The following is a 24414-nucleotide window of genomic DNA, read 5'->3' as shown; positions in this document are numbered from 1 at the left end:
GGGGGGGAGGGTGAGAGAGAATATTACAACCAGGTAACTACAATTCAGCTTTTAGAGAAAACTAGATTTTTTAATTGCCTAGTTATGGAAAGAATTTTTCCCTGATGATCAAATTATCAATTCTAATTTTTTTTTCTGTGGTTCGTTCATAAACGTTATCTACTAGTAGTGTTTTGTGGAACTAATATAATAGTTCTTTCTTTTCAAAATTTTAGTCAGCTGTTTTACTTGCTCCACAAATTAATTAAAATTTAATTTTTGTATGTAATAATAAATGATACTAATTTATTCAAACTTCAAGCTAAAACTCTAACCGTTTTAGAGAGGAAAAAAGTAAAGTAACGATAGAAACCTATCATGATATCACTTCAAACATATTATTTATAGATGAATATTACGTATATAATTAATTTGTCTTCATGAACTAAAATAATTTAGTATAATTTCTTAAATGCTGTCCCACTCATTCATTCTCAGAATGTTGTGAAGATTTAAGTCTTTCATTATAGGGAAATAAGTTCATTTCATCATTATAAAGTGGTTTCACACTCCATAATCACATTCAAGCCCTATAATGATCAGTTAAATCAGTTGTTTTATCTATCCAGTAAATTTAATCTAATTTTTAATAGGTTCAGAAGTCGTATATAATCGGTTTGAAACAATATCACAACTCAAAATAATTTTTTTTGTTTTCACAATGAAGCGACCCCAATTTGTCTATATTTTATGTAGAAAAGAGCTACAGGTTGTAATTCTTACTGTGCCTGCTTGATGCCTTCTTCCAAGCCGACGATACATGTATATATAAGAAAAGTAATACATTCTTCATGCAGTAAATGGAGTACATAAAATACCCAAAAAGAAGCAATAATTGTCCAGAAAATACAATTTGTAATATTTACAAATAAATAAATAAAAACAAAGTTTGTGATGATTGTTTTATGAGCATTATATGTATAAGTATTTAACATAACATCAGTATTTCCACTGGGCAAATTATATTAATATATTTTGGGATCAGATATTGATGAATTTAGAAAGTGCTGAAAATTAAAAATTCAAGAAATCATAAATAATGTAAAACATAGATATTTTTGATACAGCTGATCTAATTCCTGAGGCACTCAGTCGTAAAACATGATAACTGAAAAAATGAAAACTATCAGAATGATAAATTTTTTTTTAATTATAATTCTTAACCTTAAACCAGGAGTCACTTGCCATAATTTAATTATCTTGTAAAAAGTAGACATTTTCTGAAAATTCTTCCAAAAACTTCAATTCTCAATAAATGTCAGATACCACATTTTATGACCAGATGGCTTATATATGTTAAACTATAATTAACAACTTATTAACTAAGCCATTGTTTATTTGTTCTTTATTTGTTTCTGTTTCAGAGGAACAATTGATACGTTTTTATCACAGCTGCTATTACGACATGGAAGCAACAAAATCCTGCATGCAGATTTATTATAATCTAAGATCTAACACACCAGAATTTTTCAATGACAGGGATATAAGCAGGCCAGAACTAAAACAGGCTCTAGAGGCTTTGTAAGTTTACAATCTTTCTTGATATAATCATTATAGACTGCTGGAAATAAGTATCATAAAATCATAAAATTATAAAATTTTACAATTGATTTATATATTTTTTTCTCATTATTTGACAATCCTTGAGGAAAAAATTAAAATATATAGGTAAATATTTCAATATTTACCCTATAAAATAATTTAATTCTATTATGTTGTGCATCTTTTTTTGCGCAAATTTTTTCAAAATTATGTTTTTTAAATAGCTTGCTAAAATATTGTCAGTTTATAACAGGAAAATGGTCCAGGTGCAGTCAATAAACAACTTAAATAATAATTAATTATTTAATTTTAGGCAATGTTTCCCTCCACACTCAAGGAGGAACGTACAGGAATTCATTAGCGCTTACTGAATAGATGTAAACACAAAAATGAGCAAGTTGAAAAGACCAACAGGGTGGAGGGATCTGGCTCAAATTAAATAGTTAATTACTATTTGAATTTTTTTTTATTACTGCACTTATATATGTTATATATTACACATGGTCAATCAACAATCTTCCAATTGTTAGTCTAATTTTTTTTTACTAAGTTTTTCCCCATGTGCACTTATGAATACCTTTTTCTGGCATCAAACATTTGACTCTATTATTATAGGGTGTGGCCCTAAGATTCCTCTGAATTTAAGTTTAATGTCTTATTTTTATTTGTGGTCATGTAATTCATATTTCTCCTCTTCTTTATTTTGAGGTATATATAAATTGATAATAATTGTACTAAGCCAATGGCTTTTAATTTATAATATTTCTTTCATTGCTTTAGAAGAAGCAAACTGATTCCGGGGTTATATATTTAATAAATCCTATACTAGCAGTTGAGTTTTTAAAATTTCACCTGCAGTACATTACTTAGCCATTGTTATGATTTTACTATCTTATATTCAGTCTGTTATCCAGCATACTTATACACTGAAAAATATGAGTGATCATTAATTATTTGATTCTTTGTTTCTCTAACATTCCATTCCTCCCTCTTTCCATTATTAATATACCTTTTAATTTTAATTGTGGTCTTTTAAACATGTATTGATTTATCTTGTTCTCTAAAAATTGTCGATATAGTTATCTTTCACCCTCATGGCAAAATGTGTATTAATTGATTATTATGTTTGCGTCTACCCCATAGCTCATCAGTTCATCGATTTCTTAAACCTGACATGAAACATAGTTATTCTCATGAAATCCATAAGGGATTTCACTTCTTTTTCCAAAATTGGGATTATTTCCATAAAAGTATGATACATATTTACGCTTTTGTTTATTATAACTGAATAATGTTGATACTCAATTAGAATGGGGTATTTATGAAATTTATAAATTATGAAACTTATAAGTTAATAAACATACAATCATTTTTTGTATATTTATCAAAATTCAGTACACCTCTTTCCTTTTTTTAATTTATTCATTTCATATTTACTGGCTAAAGTCCAACTTGTGGGCATACAAAGTGTTATAAAATAAATAATATTTCAATTTGTTAATTATGCCATTCTTTTATCAGATCAATAATTAAGGCTATGAGCTATAATAATAAAACTTTAATTTGTAATATGAGATAATATATAATATTGAGATAGAGATAATTGAAATAAATACTTTTGTTCAACTCTTCATTTGTATCTTTTGAAAATTTATATTATGATTGAAGAAGTCAATTTTATGTCTAGAAACAATCAGCTATTGAAAAAAAAGTCATTAATATACCGCTAATAATACTTTTTGTCTTCTCTTTTTCTAGATTTTACTCATCTCTCCCTGTCAAAGATCCAAATGGTTACCAAATAGTTTTGCATGGCTTAAGGCAGTACGAAGCCAGCAAATACAACTTCTGTAATGGAGTCAAACTTCTTGCAATGGCCATTGATGCTTGCATGATGGTTGAAGGAACAGTTCCTGGTTTTATTTTCCTTTTTGACATGAAAGGAGTAAAGCTGAGCCATCTAACACGTCTTAGTTTTACTTTTCTCAAGAAATTCTTCACTTATATCCAGGTAAAATAAGGTTCACATGTTTTGACGTGACAACGTCTTATAAATTAGATTGCAGGGAGTCATGTAGGCAAAAGTGTAGCGTAACGGAAATAGAATGGGCGTGGCTTAGTAGTATAGTAGTGGGGGTAATTGAGGTTATAGATACTGGAAGTCATGTAGGCAAAAGTGTAGCGTAACGGAGAGTGCGGTGGTGGGGGTAATGAGGTTATAGATACTGGAAGTCATGTAGGCAAAAGTGTAGCGTAACGGAGAGTGCGGTGGGGGGAGGGTATTGATGTATTCTGATCATTAAATTATGTCTGAAATAAAGAATATGCGCATAATAAAATTTTGGTATTAATTAAAAATCTATAATAGCTACTATATATCAAGATTGAATCAGTATACAACTGCAATTATTATTCCAATATTTAGCGTAAAGTTGTCACGTCAGGCGCGTTTTGCCGCGAAGCGCCGAAACCCACACACCCGAGTTTTTTGTACATAAAACTCAAAATATAAGTTCCGTTCATACGTAACTAAAAATGACCAAGTTTTATAAAATGCATTAAATGTACATTCAAATTTTATGATGTACTATAATAAAAAAAAGTTATATCTAATAACTTAATTGATAATTGATTACTAACTAATAATCCCTGTTTTAGTTTCAGTCCTTATCTGGTCTATCTCTATGTTAATTTTTTTTAAATCAAAACAATTTAATGTTTAATCATAACAAAATACAAATGAGAAATAATAACTTTAAACATTATTTTAGAACCAATAGGAACACAAATTTGTTAAAAATACATTGTAATTTGATCAATTTTAATCTTAAACTTTCTTTTCAACATATGTTTAGATACAAAAAGTAATAAGAAGCATTTTAAGTTTTGAAAATAACAGGTTCAGTATCAGCATATTGTAACACAACTATAATTTTTTTTTTTTCGTACCCTCCATTGAAAATAAGGAATACTTAGGTACAATGATGTCAGTTGAAGTGTGCTGCCCTCTTCTACCCATGGGTACACAACTATAAATAAATCAATTACACTTTTAATAATAAATTAAATATATTAATTTTTCAGGAAGGTAACCCAATAAGACTAAAAGCAATCCATGTTGTCAATACCTTGCCAATTGTGGACAAAATCATGTTTATGATTAAACCTTTCATGAGGAAAGAACTTTTAGAATTGGTAAGCAAACCGAATTCCACTCTCTAATAATAGTTTCATCATTAGTGTAGTATTTAATATTCAAGTTCATCAAGGTGCCATTCATGGCTGTGAGTGTCGAGGTGCATGCAGGCAGTACTGCTTAATTTAGATATTCCCTAGGTTGATTGTGATGTACAATATTGGAAGATATTATTAGAATATAGTAAGAGATATTACAATTTTACTTACTGAAGATGGCTGGTAGACTGCTGAAGGTTTCTATGAAACTTGTTCTTCCTGTTTTTTCTCTTCTCTCTCATCTTGGCCTCATCTTCTCTGCCTGGGCAGGGTATAGAATTAGTCACTCATACTGACTTTGTTGCACATAAGCTACAAATGCTGTAGCTCTGAGCTTAAAGTTTTGTTGTTTACTGTAGACTTCATTTACACACTTGGATACAGTACAATGCTTTGTCAATAAATGGAAGGAGCTTGACGTCCTCTTTAAGTAATTCATTATAATGTATAGTTCTTCCTTAAATTAAATAGTACTAAGCACTTCATCAAATACTTAGTTGCCCAGATACTCAAACAAATATGGTGTGAATTAGATTTTTGCATGGAGATAGTACCTACTTCACCATAAGAGGCACCAAGCCTAAGAGAGCTCTTCAGGTTTGAGATGGGACTAAATGCGTCAATCTATACTGGACAGTGGGGACAAATACTCCTCCTCAAAATTTTTGAAATGTCACATTTGTTCTTATGAATATTTTGAATGATCTCATATGTTTATAAATGGTAAAAGTAGGAAATAAAAGTTCAAAATACCTTTAAATTCAGAAACTTTTATTAAAGTGAAATAAGTACAATTCATGTTCACTGAGGTGTTTCACAAATTGCTTGTTGAATAAGATTTAATAATCTTAACATTACATGATAATATGCTATTCCTCTAATGTGACATCTTTTAAGCAACTTATTCTGATTGGTTCTCCCTTTCCAACCAGATGAGCTGCTTGGTCCACTTTTTCTATGCTAAAAATTTCTCAGTGAGCAAGAGCACTGACCATGACTACAGGATTGCTCTATTTTTTATTTCCTACCATAGGTGTCGACGACAGGACCATCCTCCAATAATTGAGTACCTAGGAACATTCCATTCAGTAAGGTCCCTGTCCACCCCAACCATTGAGAAAAATCAATGCCCATAGACAGGACACCAATTCCATACAAAAACAAATTTTTCATCGAAAAATTTAATCAACTACACGATGGAATTTGGAATGATTGAAGTTGATATGAACCAAGGGCCACTCGCATGAAATAAAAAAGCACAAAATATTTGTAACAGCAATTCAAGAGATCAGATAAACAGAAGGTGGTTAAACCTCCGGTAAATATCACAATAGATATCAGTTGATTAAAGGGAAGAAGGTTAAGATGGGTTGGGGATGTAGCTTGAAATAATCTATGATGAACATTCTCCAAAACCATGAATGCCACAGTAGTTTGGTGAAAACCATGTGATATTAAAAAAAAAATAGATGGATGGAGGAAATTGACAATGATGCCACAGAGCAACAAGTAAATTGGAAAGAAATTCCTTTGAAGCATTATTATTTTTGACCTATATTGAGAAATAAATTACAAATTAATATATTTTGTTCAGTGTAATTGATTGTTTGGACTAGCGATATTTCTTTGTTCATAGTATTTTTAACCAAATTAATTTTGTTCATTATCTTGAATGAATTTAAACTCCAGTATTGTTTACATCCATCAATGAACATACTTACTACATGTTTATTTTGATATTGAATTTAATTAAACTACTAATACTTTTGATAATTAATATTTTCTTACATTTTTAAGAACTATTTTGTAGTATTATTATTATTTGATTTTATCTCCAAAAATGTTTACATATATATCAATTAAAAGCTGCCTGCAATATCATAATTAAAAAATCATAATTTTTGTGTAACTACCCCAGGAACAATTGCAATGACGTGAAAATGTAACTAGTTGAATGTCATTTCAAAGATTTTAAGGCCAATCGTGTCATTTTTTTTTTTATTATAGTTTCAAAGAAATTAAATTCATTGAAGAGCCTGAAATTCTTCAGAATTCCATATCACACTGGCTAGACCAACTCACGATAGGACACAAAAAATTATTATCTAATTATATATTTTAACAAACAGAATTAATCTGATGTTTTTTGGACCATGATATTTCTATCAACTATCAAATTCTTTTCTTTAGTTTTTACAGTTGCACATTATCTAAAAATTAAATTATCCTTTGTGATCTAAATAATAGTTTGTGCTACACTCTTAACCCAGATGTAATTTCCATTCTACTACATTGGGAGTGGGTAGCTCATTAGTAAGGTAATGGAATACTAAATCCAAGGACCAGAGTTCGAATCCAGCTGTGGCAAATAATTATTATCTGTTATATATAGCCATTGATTCAACCCTCTAGGTTCGGGAGCCCTCCCGGGTCCACCCTGCCTCATAAAGTGGATACCCTTAATTGGTTATAAATCAGGCAGTCGAATGTGATTCTGACCAAATCACCTCCTTGCACAACCGTTGGTCTAGTAACAGTACTTCCTTACAAAGTGTTGCACCCCTGATCCTTCATGGGTTGTATTGGTACAGATTTAACTTAACTTAGTCTAATTCTACTACATTCATCTCTATTCCTGTCAAGCAAATATTTACTGATCAATTCGCAGTAATCTACAGATATATCTTGAAAAAACCAAGATCCTTCATAAATTAAAATAATGAAAACTTTTCTCAAAGATTGCTAAAATATATTAATTTTATAAGGATATTAATTCAGCTAAGATTTAATGATTACATATCTGTAAATATTTAGACAACTTCATTGTTATGGAATGATGTATGCTCACTACTTTTTTTAATAAGTGTTTAATTGTTGTGTGAAAACATAATTATTTATGTGTTTATATTTTATTATCTAACTATACATTATTTAAATATGTCATTACTAAGGAGGAATAGTTACAAAATTTGATGTAAATAATTCAATAAAAATTATGGTTGTATCCAGGGATTGAAACCATATCTGGCCTACCCTAGGTAATAAATACTATGTGTGTGACTAATTATCTCTTAGTGTGCTGCTCTACCAAGCAACAAGAAACATCATTTAATATTACAAGAAAATTTTTAATTCAATCTGTAATTTTAATTAATTTATTATTATCTTATACTGTCTAATTCATAACATATTAGTTCATATGCATTACAGATACACTACCATTCATCTGATTTATCAGAAATTCAGGCAGCTCTGCCAAAAAGTTGTTTACCTAAAGATTACGGAGGTGATCTACCCAGTATAACAGAACTGCATGGTAAATATTCATTTATATTACATGTGATTACAAAAAGAAATGACTATTTCATTACAAAAATACTTTCTCTTACTATATATTATGTGGGTCAAATACTTTCATATGTAGGAAAGTGAAAGTAAAAAATTGATTGCTTATACTCATAGTACTTAAATATGTTTTTTATCATCTCACTTTTTAAGACAATATTAAAAATACTAATGAAAATCTCAATGAAATAAGTATCCATTTATAGTTTTAATTCAAAGTTGTGATGATTCATTTATATAATGCAGTATACATTCAATCAGTATTTAGATTTAATATCCTGATATTACATAAATTAAATGAATAAAAAAATGTTATTTTCATGATTTCCATTTTTCAGAAAAGTACACCGACTGGATGGAAAAAATGAAACCACTATTTGATGAAGAAGAAAAATATAGAATTAATGATAAACAGAACAGAAAAGATTCCAGTAGTGAAATAAATATAAGAAACCTAAGTATAGATTAAAATTTAATAAGAAATGATCATTCTTTTCATTCCTGATGCACTAAACAAAAAATTGTATATAAATTTAATGTAAGAAAGAAAGCTGTATAATATATTTGTGATGTTAAAATTGTAATAAAAAAAAAATTATTGATTTATATGTTTCTATATATAATATAGATTTTTTTATGAGAAGTATGTGAACCAAGTCACAGAATATTTGTGTCCATTAAATTAGTATTTTTGTCAAACAATATAACAATAAGAAAATAGAGGTGAAAATGACATATTTAGTCAGTTGTTAATTTTTTCACACAACCTTTTCCCCAAACAGGATTACTGGAGGCAATCAGTCTAACCCTTGACTTTGGCTTCTATCTTAAGACGGAAAACCAAATTATGAAAATTGGCCAGACCACCATAAACCATTAATATGAAATAATTGAATAAGGTGGTCAAAATCTTTTTTTAACAAAGCGTCAGAAATAGCAATCCCACTCTGACATTTTTCTGCAATCTAACACCATTAATTTTGTTTGGTCTTAATCTGTTAATTGAGACACTGGATCTAATTGTAAATACTTTAACTAAATTAATGTATGTTTCTTTTTGAAATTCCAAAGGAACCCAAAGATGATCAATATACGGAACAATATATCTCACGATAATATTGCTGGGGCACAACCCAGACAAGACATTACTTTTGCCTGATAAGATTGTTCATAACTGACACTTTTGCATTAGCTATGAGGGTTGAAAATAAAGCAAGTTAATGTTGTTGATTTAGGGAGGGATTTACAACAAAAGACAATGAGTATGTTTCATATCGGACACCGAACCCCAACTGAGGCAAGCAAAGATTGACTCCTCCATGCCAGAGAAGCAACGTAGCCATTTAAAGATTTATTTAAAATACTATTGACAAATTAAATAATAATTTTCTACAACAGTTAAGAGGCCATTTTATTAGCTAAAACTTCAAAAAAGAAATTAAAGGTAATTAAAGGAATGATTAAAAAAATAAGTAGACTCATTAAATTTGGTTTAGTGAACTAAAAATAAGTAAACCAAATGATTTTCAACACACTCCAATATATTCTAAAATGAATTTTGTATTTTCTTTGCCTTGTGTAATCATTTTTGAAACTGCAATATTCACTGCATAACCATGAAGATGAAGCTGAATCGATATTAACCCCAGACAAAGCAATACTTATCAGATTGCACAATGAAAATAAAAAAACCATAATTGACTCAATATATTGCACAATCTTTCAAAATGATCTAGAGACAGTCATAATTATTGTATAATATCAATTATTGTACCATGTATTGATGATGACTTTGATCGTCCTGGTCCAATATAACTATTTTCATAGTATTGGGGTAATTTATAAAAATTTGATTGTAAATACTCAAATTTATGATTACTTTTAAGACCAACTGATAATGTTATCGTAACTAAATTTGGTCCTTTAATCTTCAGTATTCCTTTTAAGTTACATTTTTCTTTTAAGTTAACCATTTGATTACTAATATTAAAAATTTGATTGAAAACTATAATATATATCTCCACAAGGATCAGTTCTTTTCCTTCTCCACATTCTCTTTAACTTTTATTACTATTATCAAATGGTATCCATAAATTACCAAATAATATAGAACGTAATAGAGTTCATTATGTTCCTTTAAGAAACTTAACAGTATAACTCCTAAAAACTTAAGATTATTGTTTCAAAACTTGTTACTGGTAGCATTCTTGGGAGAATTTTTTTTCTGTTGTAGTATCATTTACATGAATAAAAAAAAGGAAGAAAGAAATTACTAAAATAACTACAATAAAATATATGTATATTTAATGGATAATTCTTTAATAATAAAATAATTGAAAATATTTCCCTTTGTCATGGTGTCAAAATGAAAAAGGTTGGAACAGAGAGAACATCTTCATTCCATTCATATACATCACTAATTAGATTATGACTGTAAGTGGGTCCCTAAAGAGGCTCATAGTTACAAGATGATACAAAAAAAAGCTGAAGAATACTGAAAAAAAAAATTAAAGAGTAGTAACAAGATTATACATAAAAGTTAAGAGGACTGAATAAATAATAGTTGAAGTCTTAAAATTTTAATTTCAAGGCCTTGTTTATTTGACAAATCAGCAAGAATAACTTCTAGGGAACATTCTATATTTTGATTAACAAATATCTAATCAACATCAGGAAAATAAAATGAATGATTTAACATTTGATAAGTACTATGCAAGCATTTTCAGACCATGAAGCATTATGTGTAAATGAGGAAAAACTATTTTTAAAAAATCATTTTATTTTCTAATCTATTACACTAATTTCCCAATTCCTAACATGTTAGGAATTACTAACAATACAACCTATATACTAATTATATTCACAATTACTTATTCTTTCATCCTATAGAGATGCAAAACAATCAATAAGATATAGATATTATCAATATATAAGCAGAAAATGATCTAAGGCTCAAAGTTGAAAATACTAAGACATCCTCATCAATTCCAAGCATGTTCTTGGAACACCTAATTATCTATCTCTTACTCTGCCTCAATTATTGACCTATTCACTTCTATACCTCAGTTAGAAACCTTGGAGTAATTTTTGATCAATACCTGTCCTGAAATAACCATATGTCCCAAATTACCTGAAAATTCATTGCAGTTCCTGGGATTCTGAAATCCTATGCCCTGTAAAACCCATCAATTCCCAGTTTCCTCCCTCATCTTTCCCCATTTTGACTAAGGGTGTGTTGTAATGGTGAATTGTCTGTATATATTGTCTGGTAGGTAAGAAATGAGACTGAAGAAATTAATTGATTTTTCCTACAGATTAATCTTCAAGAGTTCCAAATCTCTCATGCCTCAGTTGGTATACTGAGTTAAAGTGGTGAAATATAATGCTCATTTGAGTAAGGCTAAAAAGTTTGTTAAATGAATAAAAAAAAAACAAATAAAGCATAAGATTGTGATTCCAATTACAAGACACCACCACAGTAGGAAAAGCCTGCTGTATGCTATCCTATACTCTTTCAGGATAGACTAATTGCTTCGGTAAATTACACGTAATATGTTAAGTTATTCACAAATTTCAGAATCAGCAACACAACCATAAAAAAAGTATAAACTTCAGTATTATGAGTAGTAAAAAGCACAGCAATACCCCATAACCAGTCTATAAGCAGACAGAGCTTTACCTCTGTTGCTATATCAATACTTACAAATATTTTAGGTCCATGTTAAATTTTTTAAACCAGAAAGTATTGGTATTACTACTAATAAAGCCTTTTAAATTATTTAGATGCACAAACTTAATTAAGCAAGAAGGGCCTGTTGAAAATATTATTTCAATTCTCGAGTATTTATATAATAGAAAAACTGAAAAAAGAAAACTAACTACAAAAATGGAAATTCCATCCCCAGAGCCTTGTTCTGAAGGATATATATGGATAGAAAGTACACTCCTGGGAATAGGTAAGGAGCTCATCAATTAAAAAAAAAATAGTTTTCTAAAAGTTCTCTACAAGAAAACTAAAATAAATATTATGTGATATCACAATATATAGCCATAAATACCAGCTATAAAAAAATGTCAAAAAGTAAGGAAATTTATGTATACAGAAAATTGATATATGTAACTATTATACCTATTCTACCTAGACAAAAACCCATTTCAATATCTGGGCTTCTTATAGCATATTTAGTAAGTACAATCAATTGCTGTTATTTTCTAGCCCTGAGATATCACCATTGACCCCCACTATCTCACCAAGGGCCTTCTCCATAAACAGGTTCTAAGCTGAACTTAATCAAGAAAATTCTTACGGATTTCATTAATGTCCATTTTTATTATATAACTGATATTTTAAATGTGATCATTTATGAAATGGGCCCATCAAACAGCACATACATTACATTATTGATCCTTTATCTCAAGTTATCTTCTTCTTTAATAAGGTAATATTTCAAGCATAAGATTACTCCCTCTCTCCCTCAAGGATCATTAGGAAAAATCCCAGTTTATTCATGAGCACAAATATAATCTAATGTTTTTAGAAAATGTAATACTTAACCAAGTATAATATAGTGAATAATGAAGGAACTATAATATCAGGGTGGATATTAATTCTTTTAAAAAGTAAAGTTTAAAATTGAGGCCAAAACTCTCATATTTTTTAATAGGAAATATTTAATTATAGCACATTTATGTAGTCAACTCTTCTTATTTACTTCTCTTTTGGAATAATAACCTATTTAAACCTTACGTTTATTAGTATCTAGTGTTAGTAAGATTATAAAATGAAGAAAAAAAGATAAAGGATGAACTAAAAAGAAAGTTAAATGATATGAATCTCAAGATCAGTCAATCATCTGTCCAAAATTGGTTCTTTAAGTTCTTTATGACCTTAAGTAATTTGCAACGAGAAGAAAATGTACATAAACAATATTAAGGCATGAAATATTTTGAGGTAACTTCTATTTTGACTTCTTTTTTGGCGGTACAATAGTTCCAGAGATTTAATAAAATATTTATTCATAATTATAATATTTGGAAATTGAATTTTCATCAATGTTGTACAGTAAAATAAAATTTTTATATGTTTTTATTATATTTTATACAATGTTTAAATTTATTATAAATGCAAAAATAAAATTCAACATTAAATATATAGTCTTAACATTTTAAGGTCTTTGAAATGTTATTGTTATGTAACCCATTGGTCAAAAAAATATAACAAAACTTACCATACAAATTAGAAATACTACTAATTACTGACAGAAAACACAAATCACTTTTAAAGAAGAGACCTGAAAAGATGATGCCTGTGTTGAAAATATAATTATAGTTTTAAATTTTTGTTTTAAGTATAAGTTTAGATATTATGCTTTCTATATTTGACAAATATTTCATATGATTTTATTTTAGACTCATTGAAGAGAAACTGTATTTTTTCAAAATTAGAACAATTTTTATCTATGGCTTTAAGAGTACAGTAAACTTAATTTTGAGTTTTAAGCCAACCCAAATAAAAAGCTTGAAATACAAAAAGCAACAATTAAACAGAAACAATAATTTTAATGTATGTATATATAGTTGACCGTAAAAATTTAAATATAAGAAGATGGTCAGGGTTGCTGTAAAAAAAAAAACATAAGAAATAGTTATAAACTATTTGTTCTTCTTTTTTTGACCGCTACCCTGACCATCTTCTAATAATTTTAATATTTCAGTTATTACAACTAATGGATATTTTTTTGAGCAGGTAGTCAATTTCATTCATGCAGTAACAATAATTACACCTTAATGTCCATAATTCCCAGATTGGTTTTGCTTTTTGAAGTAACTAATACATCTTTTTTTACCTAAATTAATCATATCTTTAAAAATTATATATAAATACAATTCATAAATTAATTTTGTGAATCAAAAGTAATAAGAAAGTACCAGTTTGTAAGATTAATGTGTAGTTTTTTTGTTTTTTTTTCAAATTCAGGTGAATCTTACAAATTAAGAAATAAAAAGTACACAAAAATTAATATTTAAGGCTCAGCCATTTTATGAAAGCCTAAAATCTTCACTTTGTAAATGGTACTTAGATTTACAATTTTATGTCTAGTTCAAGCTGTAGACAAAAATGGCGCGAAATCGAAATTGTAGTAATCGAAAAAACGATACATCGATTATTTATTAAAATATACCCATTTCGATTGGAATATAATTTATCTATTAAGTAAACAGTTTTTAATCCAATATCTTGAACATTTATTTAGTAGAGGTTATTTGAAAATACTAGTTGAAAAGAGTATTTTGTTTTCAAGCGTTGGCAATACTGAACTGTTCATATCTGTCTCTGTTAACTCCACCATTACAGTTAGAGAGGTGTGAGGTGTTGTTCTTACCGGTCTTGTGCCTCTTTAGTGGGTAAACAGTCATTTTATGTTGAAGTGCAGTGGTTTTACTATGTGTAAGTCATGTCGGAGGTGACATCTAGTTTGCAGACCAAAATGCCAGCGGCTGATGGAGAATTGGTATGTGAAAACTTCGGTACATTAAAAAATAATGAAACAAGTCCAGCTAACAGTCAAGAATCGAAATTGAAACGTACGTTTTCATTTACAAGAAATGCCTTAACTGCTACTAGAGCAAGTAGGAGAAAGAACAAATCAAAGGATGTTGAAAATGCTAAAAATTCAATGCTGATAAATGATATGGATAATCTTGACAACAAGTACAAGAAACATTTGTTGAGGCCCTCCTGGAATAAATTCATAAAATATGTACAGAAAGTATCTAACTTAAGCTTATATAATAATAAGAACTTATGTTCTAATTATGGTTGTGGAGGGCGCCCTCCTATGTCCTTATCATCATCTGATATTCGTGTACCACCTGTCAGACCAGGTAATTTTCCTAATGATAAAGTTCCTGGAGTCATCGGGCTTCGAAATCATGGCAATACGTGCTTTATCAATGCAGTATTACAGTGCCTCAGCCATACTGATATTCTTGCAGAATACTTTGTGCTGGACCAGTATAAGGCTGATCTGTCACGTCGCAATAAAATAAACTCTAAAAAACATGGGACAAAAGGAGAAGTAACCCAGCACTTGGCTCTTCTTCTGAAATCCATCTGGTCTTGTCAGTATGATCCAGAAATATCAAACAAGTTTAAGCTCATTGTTGATAAATACGGTAGTCAGTTCCGTGGCAACAATCAACATGATGCTCAAGAATTCCTGCTTTGGCTGTTGGATAAGGTTCATGAGGATTTGAATACTGCAACCAAGAAAAAGTACAAAGCTATAAAGGTATGTACTGTGACTAGTTTGTTTTCCTTTAATATGTATTGTTGAATTAGAAGTTATATGGTCAATATTGAAATGTTCCATTATTAGTTATTAAAATGAAATAAACTCCTCTCTATTTTTGGCTTAGTTAATCATGACAGTATTATTTTGTGGTTAAACATGTTATTCTCATTCATGAATGTGTTTTGTTATTTTTGCCTTTTTTTCTGCTTTGTTTCTGGACATAGTTTTTTCAAAAGAGGTTATAGTAGTTATTTATTTGAATTACAAGATATGAAAGTGTGTCAAGAACAGAATCTACTGATTATTTTGTACTAGTGGTGTTAATTTTCTAATAATATGGGAGATTTTTAGTCATCAAGGGAATCAGTTTTCTTAGTTTTAATGAAAGTGTATTAATTTTATTATTAATAATATTAATGTCCTTGTGGTGTTAAGTAAATTATCATAATTCTATATTTTAATTTTTCTTGCTGTAAATTAATTAACATTATTTTTATTATTATCAAATTCAGTCCTTTTATTTAAACCCTCATTTTACTGGTTGGCAATATATACCTACTTAAGAGTCATGAAATATTCATGATAAGAAACCAGATGAGTTCTTATCATCCAATCATAACCTAGATCACCCACTAGCTCAGCCTGTTCCAATGTTAAGGTCAAAGGTTCTGTGCTTATATTAGGTCAAGCATCTTCCTTTGGAATAAGCCATAATTTTTTAATTATTATTTATTATTCTATGATTTTTTTGACATGAAAATATATGGAGGTTTGTATAGTTTTAGATTTAATTAATTATTTTTATTAAATTATTTAATTATTTTTAATTTTTATATAATTTTAGATCTATTTAATTATTTAAGTTATAAAGGGAGTTATATTATGATGTATATACCTGTCTGTATACATATACCATTATATATAATAAAGAACAAAATTGTTGGCAGAATATTATATAAACCTTCAATATTTTTATCTTTTGAATGCAGATCATTGCTCCATTACAAAGTGAAAATTTGTTATTTAATCGTAGTAAATCAAAAAATATTTATTCAATGAGACAAAAAATATTCTAAACAAATGTATCTTGTGCAAATTAAATTTAATTATGAAAAATTCTTTGGTTGGAGTTTTGCATCACAGAATTCTATTTGTTACATTGTATTTTAAAATTTCATTACAAAACATTGAGGAGGAAGAGAGAATATTGGTTTTTAATAAACTAATTGTCACAGTTTTGAAGAGTTTAAATTTAGCATTGGAAAATGAAACTGATTTTCTAGTGTCCTTGAATTTTACAAATATAAGTGCCGAATTCCGAGGCACATTTATGAATACAATTGTCATTGTAGTATCACATAACACTGACTTACATTGTTCCCAGTTATTTACACTTGACATTAGATAAACTGCTTTGTGGGAATTTTTCTTTTGTTTAAATTAAAATTACATTATAAATATCGTATATACTGCACTACGTGTATGCGATTAAATCAAGCTTTAATATTACTAAATAATTTCGTAGCTAGTTATTAAAAAAGCACATCTCCATTTTTTAATTTATTTTGTATTCATGTGCCACGTAAGAAATTATTTGGTTCAAAACTTATGATCTTCGTGGTACTTGGACTAGAAAATTTTAGTTTTGTATTTTAATTGTTTTTATATTAATAATGTTGCATGGTATGCTTTACTTTTGTGGTACAGAACATGAAAAATAAAGTCTGTTGAAAAAATAAGCCTGTTTCATACTAAGTAGGCTTTAACGACTATTTTTGACCCTCAAAAGTGGTCGGTTGTTAGGACCTAATTTCACTACCAGTCTGTCAGTCCTGTCCCTGGACAGGAATTCACTAATTATTTTTATCTATTTATGATTTTTAATGTTTTCAATTAATAGTAGTAAAAGTAGAGCCAACTTATGTTGCTTATCAGTATACGGATTCATTCTGTTTTCCTACTTATCGCGCCAGTTGGAGCAGGGAAAAATTCCCGACTTCACAGTCCAGGAGGGGAAATATTCCTTACTTCAATATTGTTTACTGAAATATATTTACTAAGATTATATATAATATCACCCTAGGAATTTGTTTAAAAGAAGCAGTTAAACCTTTTTTTCATCTTTTTTATTATTATTTATACTGTAAATTTAATTTCTTTTGTGACACTAAATATTGATTACAAATTCTAAAAAGGTTTACTCTATTTTTTTCTTTAAATTATTTAATGCCAGACTTATGTTTTAATTGAAGATTGTTTAAAAGACCAAGTGCACATTAACACAGGTGGGTCTTCAATCAAAATAATGACCCACTATATCGAAAACAAACATTTTTAGCAAAGTTAGTTATTTTGAGGAACTGATAACTGAGCATGGCTTTGACGTGGGTCCCAGAGCTCTTGGCTCAGAAGATTTTGGGTTCAAATCTCGCCTGAATGAGTCAGATTTTATTTCGCGGATGCCCCTTAAAATGAATCTTGACATCCCCACTTTGTGGTTGTATAAATAGTCAATAGAGTCATGGAGCCATTAAAAAGAAAAATAGTAATTTTTAGTAGCTTCGGATCTGGTATTTAAAGAACTTGGAAGTGGCTTAGGACTCCGATCTTGGACTAATCAAATGCGGAGGTATAAAATAAAACGCTTGAATTTTTCTTTATTTCACACAATTTTTTCATAGACGTTCATACTCCTGAAAAAGGGTTAATATGGCATTCACGCTTTGAGATTTCCATAGTACAAATAACCAAGTCTCGCAATGGGCTTTTGTGATGGTGTGTCTATATGTAACGGACAGGCCTTGTTAATAAACTAAAAGTTTAACGGAACTGAAATTATGGACTTGAGATAAGTCTTATCCTCATTGAAATAGTCTGACATGGCTTACATACCGAACCTTTAATTTTGTTTATTTGAAAAAATTAACCATCTCATATTGCTAGTTGTGATAAACAAGAAAGGATTAGAACATTAACGAAAGGGGAAAATAAACGAGTTCATGTTTTCATGGTCATTATATTAGTTAAATTTTACTTTCACTTACCTATAAATGATATTTATAGTAACATGAAGTGTTGTCCTAAAAAATAAAAAAAAATGCTGTTTTGAAACGTAACAATAATTCATTTCGTCCCAAAGTAGGATGGTTGGTGAGTGGTGAGTTAGATTTGTGTTGCGCGATCATATTTTGTGAAATGGTGATTAAATTGAGTGAAGAGCAAGTTAATAATGCACCAACAAAAATTAAGGAAGAGGTAGGAAATCATCTCCCTCATTGACTGTAAATTTGAAATTTCTTTCCTCCTCATACTGGAGCAATCTGTAGTGAATCATTTTCCTCACAAGTCAGGTGAAGCTGCTCTACTTTATTAGAATATATTGTTGTATATCTGACAAGAACCAACAATTTATTAAACACTAAAAGGTTTGGTTAAAAAAACAACTTAATAAATTTAATCTTTCCATCTCGACATAATAGAGATTTAGTGAAGTGTAGTAAGTAGACCTTACCTTCATTACCATATTGCGGGAAGCTTCACGCTTAGCCTTGAAAGGTCAAGGAAATGTGGGGGATTGTATTTTAAGTCATAGGTTGCATGACTGAAGATATATGTATGGCAGAATGATCTCTTTTTCTTATCTTGAAAGGAAGTAGTGTGTTTATCTTTTACTAGGATATTCTGTCGTCATTAATTCCCTATTTATTGGCATTTAATGATCCTTATAAACTTGTGGCTGTCATATTGCTTGTATTTAAATATTTTTAATAATTATTAGTTACTTGAAAATTAGTTCTGTTGTGTTGCAATGTTTTTTCACTAATGCACTTTTTATTCTTTAAAAAATATATGTATATTTAGTTTAGATGTATATTTAGTTCTGGTACTAACGTTGTTTCAACACATTGGCTTTTTTCCGTATCTACTGTACTGGATAGGCCTGAAATTCCTGGAGCGATTTTTAAAATTATGTTTGATAAAAATGTATAAAACTTGAACGTGAATTTCAAAATTTTTATCACATAAATTGGAATAAAAAATTATTGTTTTAAATTTTTGACCAAATTCAATCCGTACGAAGAGAATTTCAAAATATAAAATCTGTTAAAAAGAGCAAATTGAATAGATTAAATGATTATAAAATTTAAACCTCTTGAAATTTCAATAGATTTTTTTTTATAGAAGGATCTGTTACATATATATATATATGGATGTCATTTTTATCCTCTGTCGTATAGCCCGCATATACAGGTCTTCTTTAAGTGCTTGAAAAGCCTTTTTGGCATCTTTATTTGATGTTGGATTGGCTGAGCACCAGTGAATGCTGCCAATAGGATTTCTGAATGCTGGTGTATTACGAAACAACATTTGCATTAGGAAAAGTGTATGACCCAAGGCACTACCCTGAAGTACACCACCTATTGTTTGTTTTATTTAATAGAACCCAGGCCCTAGTTTTACTCTGAAATACTAATCTTTTAGATATGATTGCAAAATTATGTAAGTGATAGGTGGTTGAATTTTTTAGTTTACTCAGTGCTACATTCCGTCAAAGGTTTGCCTCATTCCTAACAAAACTTCGAGACAATAATTAAAAAAAAAAAATTGGAAAATTAACTATGTGTTGATATGTTTTGATATTTTTAAAGTCTCTTGTTTCACTAATTCTAACCTACCCTTAAATTATCAGTTTTCTTTCATTTATTTGTTATGATCGTTAATTTTCGACATTAATTTTGTTTTGAAATAACTGAATGTTGGGAAAGTTGATATAAAAAAGTTCCTCGGTATTAGAAATTTGGATGAGTGCAGTAGAGGACAAAAATACAAAATTCAAGGCAAGAGTTAGTTAATCAGATTTTTTGAGGCAAAAATTCATTTAAATTGATTTTATTCGCTTAATAAAAAAAGTTGTTTTCATTTATCTTAAACATTTAATAATAACTTATTTATTGTGTATTTAAATGTTGCTGTGCTTTCTACAATTGATAATAAATAGCATTGTCGGCTATCGACCTGGCCTTTTGTTTTACAGCGGTTTTCTCTCAGTATTTATTTGTGTGTTTGGCGGTTTCCTCCTTCATTTACTCTACGTTTGTTTGTTTGCACTAGGCCGGTGTTTTATACCACCAGTTCTCCAAACGTACTGTAGAAACATAGGAAGAGCTAAATTTATTTGTTAAGTCGGTTTTAAATGAAAAACTAGGAATTAATAAAAGAATTATTTATTTTTAAAAACAATTTTAATAGTTGTGAAATTTTATTCTCCAATCATAGAAAATATCAATATATTAATTTTTTTTATTAAGGAACCTATTAAATATAATTTTAAAAAAAAGTAACTTTATAAACATTAAATACTTGTCAATCATTTGTTGCAATATATATAGAAACTTTATTTACCAAATAGTGATCAGAAATTCACTATAACGAAATAATAATGAATAAATAACTGTGCTACAAAGATTTATATCTAAATATTTCTCGCGTACCTCAAGGAATGTTTAATTCTCGCAACAATAATATTAATAATAATAAAGGCTCAATAATGTAGCAAAAAAGGTTTAGATCGCTCGGCTATCGTGAGGGGTTGTAATTTTATTTTTATTTTTTCGTAACCTCATGATTAAATGTATACAATACATACATACAAATGCATAATACAAATGACAATTGTAGTATGCTAGTATACATTTGTCATTTGTATTATGCATTTGTATGTATGTATTGTATAAATTTAATAATAAAGGTTACGAAAAAAAGTAGCAAAAAAAAATTTCTCGTTCCAATAATCCACTGGCGTTAGTTGCATGATTTTGACTACCTTGATTGGACCCTGCAACGAACCTTACAATACCACAAGGAAATCCAAGGCTATGCTAATATACCCACATGTATGCTAGTATACATTTGTCATTTCTTCTATGCATGTGTATGTATGTATTGTATAAATTAGCAAAAATATCTCCAAAGTATCTGTAGGAAATTGGGATTAATAACCAATGATGTGTTCCTGTATTTATCTCTCCACCTCAGCAAACGTCACTCCACTAGTCAAAACAGGAATATTTTACAAGCAAATTGTTTCGGGCTACTGCCTAAATAATAATAATAATGATAATAATCATATGTATATATTTCCTATATATAACCAGGCAAAGTCGACGATTATTTGTTACTCTGTCGCCCGAAACAATTTGCTTGTAAAATATTTCTGTTTTGACTAGTGGAGTGTCGTTTGCTGAGATGGAGCGATAAATACGGGACCACATCATTGGTTATTAATCCCAGTTTCCTACAGATACTTTGGAGATATTTTTGCTACTTTATACAGTATATATATAAAGTAAAATGGCCAGAATCATAGACATAGCTATTCGCATTGACTACAACTTACGCTATGGTAAAAAAAATTAGGATGTACTAGCGGCTTGGGTGTCGGGCTAAAAACTCTTCATCACCTAGATAAAATAATAGTAACCCCTATAATTAGTTGTCCAAACGGGCTCTTGTTAAAAAGCACCTAGTAAGAGACAGTAGATCTTGGACCTGACCTACCAAACTTGAGAATGGCTCAAAAAACAGTCTTAAATGATCATAGGCTTGCGCAAAAATTTTAATCAAATAATACAATACTTTGAACTGTCTTTCGAAAAATAGATATTATTCCAAATATGTTAGAAGTTAAGAAATTAAATAATAATAATTATTATTTCAGAACTTTAAACTGCTATAAAAAAGAGAAGAGTTGAAGATCACAATCTTGTATTCATTTTAATTATTAATGTTGAAATAAAAACAATATTTATTATAAAATATCGTGGTTACAAACCTTGACATAATGGATCAACTGTTTAATTTTGCAATCAACAAAATACCAACTGATATAGTCAAGTAAATTCTTTGTTACCTCTTTATAATTTTCAATATCAGACAACCTTTTTGTTGAATAAATGAGTTAGTTATTCCTAACTATTTCTATTTTTGAGTTTATTTAGTGTTATCAATTAATACGAAATTATTGAGATTATTTTATATTTATTATCTTCTCTTATATTAATACGGAAATTGTAGCTTTAAAAAAAATATGATCCGATAGAAGTTTTTGAATTAAAACGTGATGAAATGGAATTGGGAAATTGAACTTGCTTGTTCCTCTCTATCCTTCCAATAAAAAAATACAATGAACGGATCTAGTTTCCATGTTTCTCGAATTATATCGATCCGTAGCCTCCCTCTGCTCTCCAATTCATTTTTTTCTTTTTAATTTCTGCTAGCAATATCACCTCAAAATAGGACTAAATTTTATTTTAATTATTATTTCTTTTGCTCAACACATTTCAGTTTTATTTAATAAAAAACATAGTTTGCCAATTATTGTACATAAGTCAGGACAGCTTCTTCACCATTTCTATTAATCAAGCACATTACCTATATTTCTAAGTTTGAGAATGAATTTTAATATATATATATTTTTTTATTTATAAGCTCCATAGATGTGTAGTTGTTGATATCAGGGGTTAATAAGAAATAGTTGGAATCGATCTCTCTTTTATTGCATTTGAAATGCATTTTAAGAGAAGTCTGTGAAAAGCGATAATGGGTATATTCAGGACAGGAGTACATAGGGATCATGTCTTCTGTAAGATGACGGACTCTCCAGATTTCGTGATGTTAGTAGTCCTCAGTCGGTTCTGCGACTATGTTTTTCACCTTTTTGGGCTTTAATGAGTGTTTTAAGAATAAAATCTATAGAAGCAGTATTGAAATATAATATATCATGCATGCCAAGAATTTGGCACATGCTTAAGCGATAATAGTGGATAGAATATGATCAAATTTACACTGGGCCATTGATCCATTGGTTCTCAACTTTTTTCTAACATTTGACTAAATTTGATGAGCCGCTTCGAAATAGTGTTGTTTCAAATTTAATGAAATTGATGTGGAACCATATAAATATTCATCAAAATCGGATTAACGGTTGTAAGTGTGTGCCCATTGACTATTGTGGGGGAGACATGGAACTTGATGTTTATTTACAAAAATAGAAATTTGTTTTTTCGATGTCTAAAACGTAAAATCTGGATGGAAATTTTGTGTTCCGTTATTTTATTAAATTTTATTTTCATTTCCTGCAGGAATAAAAAAAAGAAGGGGCGTTTCAACCCTCGGTTCTGAAAAAGCCAAATAATAAAAAATATATATATAAAATAAATAAAATGTATGTATAATTATAGAACTAATTATTAATAAGCTTTAGAAGATCTGTTATCATTTTTTTATTTTACTTAAATAAGTAAAAAAAAATTATATCATTATTAGTAATTTCGTTTATTTATAAAGAAGATAGTATAAAAAAAAAGTTTGGTGGTCAAAATTGCTACAAACAATTAAAAAAATGTATGAGTGTTGATGTTTCGGACCACATTACAGGTTTTCTTCAGAGCTAAAAAGAATGAGATACAGTGAAGATAAAATCATAGAGACATACAAATAATTGTTTAAAAATGGTAGAGAAAAGATTACATGATTTTGAAGAAAATAAGATCTAAAATATGAATGGTATGAACTAAATATTGAAAAAAAAAAATTAATAAATGTAAAATAATATGGAATAAAAACTAAAACTATGTTAAACATGTAAAAATAAGAAACAAACAGGTCTGATCACCTCTTTTCTTATTTATTACTTTTACTACTGTTTATTTCTTATCTTTATCTGACGTTTTTGTGTTTACTCTATTTAGTTATACTAGATTTATTTTATATTTTATGAGTTTATCGATATTCAGTTCATGCCATTCATATGTTTACTCTTCATGTTGTTTTTATCAATTTTTTATACGGTTTATACAAATAAACCACAGGGTTTGCAAGAACGACAAACAATGTTCATTTTTGGAGTGTTATAATTTTTTATATAGTAACTTTATCTGTGAACGATTAAACTTTAATA

At 28.9% G+C, this 24414-nt stretch overlaps 2 protein-coding genes across 3 annotated transcripts in view; both read left to right on the top strand.

Annotated features, from left to right (window-relative positions):
- Positions 1-1403: 1403 nt before the first annotated feature.
- On the top strand, positions 1404-8901 carry LOC106685246 (alpha-tocopherol transfer protein-like; the record flags this gene model as incomplete). The annotated part of the gene is given in 5 exon segments (XM_067051907.1): positions 1404-1560; positions 3340-3592; positions 4666-4776; positions 8026-8131; positions 8499-8901. Coding segments are annotated over 5 exon segments (758 nt in total), but the record flags the coding sequence as incomplete, so codon positions are not given.
- Positions 8902-14406: 5505 nt separating this feature from the next.
- The window catches only part of LOC106685243 (ubiquitin carboxyl-terminal hydrolase 31), a 179860-nt gene continuing 169852 nt past the window's right edge, over positions 14407-24414 (top strand). The window contains exon 1 of one of the 2 annotated variants that reach the window (XM_014427807.3): positions 14407-15452. In XM_014427807.3, the coding sequence (XP_014283293.1) occupies positions 14616-15452 (837 nt within the window). In that variant the 5' untranslated portion in view covers positions 14407-14615. The remainder of the gene's footprint in view (positions 15453-24414) is intronic. The other variant, XM_014427806.3, reaches the window with a different exon arrangement.

Source organism: Halyomorpha halys, unplaced genomic scaffold (assembly GCF_000696795.3).
Source record: "Halyomorpha halys isolate HHAL.00 unplaced genomic scaffold, Hhal_1.1 Scaffold673.1, whole genome shotgun sequence".
NCBI classification, from domain to species: domain Eukaryota; kingdom Metazoa; phylum Arthropoda; class Insecta; order Hemiptera; family Pentatomidae; genus Halyomorpha; species Halyomorpha halys.
Note: the sequence above shows the minus strand (reverse complement) of the source record. Positions and strands in the feature narration are given on the sequence as shown.